The sequence below is a fragment of the Lagopus leucura genome, unplaced genomic scaffold, assembly GCF_019238085.1.
Source record: "Lagopus leucura isolate 7727_CA_CO unplaced genomic scaffold, USGS_WTPT01 Super-Scaffold_73, whole genome shotgun sequence".
Classification (NCBI taxonomy): domain Eukaryota; kingdom Metazoa; phylum Chordata; class Aves; order Galliformes; family Phasianidae; genus Lagopus; species Lagopus leucura.
In genome coordinates, this window is record NW_024962252.1 from 76,912,010 (window position 1) to 76,912,967 (window position 958).

Below are 958 nucleotides of genomic sequence, written 5' to 3' on the forward strand. Positions count from 1 at the left end.
CCCGGCGGGAGCCGCCTTCCCCTGGCCGCGGCCGTGCAGGGGAAGTGCCCGCGGGAGGCGGGGAGGCGGCCCGCGCGTGGGCGAGGCGGCGGGCGGCCCGCGGGGCCGGGGAGCGGCCGCCCTCGCTCCTGCTCGCAGCCACCGGCGGCACCCGGCAGCGCTGCTCGGCTTAGCCAGCCGGGCCCCCCTCGCCGCCGGGAGCGGCTCCGGCAGGGCTACGGAGCGGGGGCGATCGGCAGGGTGAGGGGCGGTCGTCTGAGCGCCGTGAATTTCGGTTGTTGGGGAACCTGAACGTGTGCGCTTGGAGCGGGTTCGAGCACGCACCTGAAAGGCTGAGAAGCGGGGGGCAGGTCTAACGACGGGGTGCCGCGCGGAAAGGAATGAAGTCACGCTTCCACGCGTGGTCGCGGCAAGCAGCGCCACGTCTAGCGGCACCTGGGTGTCATTCCAGCAATCGGCTTTCAGCTGTAGTGCTATGACATGCGCCTGGAGTCAAAGGGAGAACAATCGCCTTTTCTGGTTCGTGATTTTTTGGAGACTCGCAATTAAGCCCCATCTGATAAAAGGTACCACAAAGACTCTCTGTCGTGATCTGTGGCACATGTGAAAGTGAATGCAAATCCCACGGTGCACAAGGCTCATCCGAGTATCTGATAGGATGTGTTTTTGGATCAGGACAAAGTCTAACAGTTTCTACTTGGCAAGTCTTTCCCCCAGTTGGTGCACTCGTGTGCCTTGAGAGCCCTGAGAGGAAAAGCACAGGGTTGCAGAACCACAGGGGTTGAAAGGAACCCCTGGGATCACCAAGTCCAACCCCACTGCTAAGGCAGCTCCCTACAGCAGGCTACCAAGGTGGGTGCCCAGGCAGCTCTTGAATACACCCAGAGAAGGAGACTCCACCACCTCTCATCAGCCTGTTCCAGTGCTCTGTCACCTTCACAGTGAAGACCTCCCTCAT

At 62.2% G+C, this 958-nt stretch overlaps 1 protein-coding gene across 1 annotated transcript in view; it reads right to left on the bottom strand.

Annotated features, from left to right (window-relative positions):
* RHOQ (ras homolog family member Q) overlaps nucleotides 1-958 on the bottom strand; it is a 21,698-nt gene extending 20,740 nt beyond the window's left edge. Inside the window, exons 1-2 of the mRNA XM_042874862.1 lie at nucleotides 935-958; nucleotides 49-486 (exon numbers count right to left, since the gene is read on the bottom strand). Of these exons, the coding sequence (XP_042730796.1) occupies nucleotides 49-486; nucleotides 935-958 (462 nt within the window). The remainder of the gene's footprint in view (nucleotides 1-48; nucleotides 487-934) is intronic.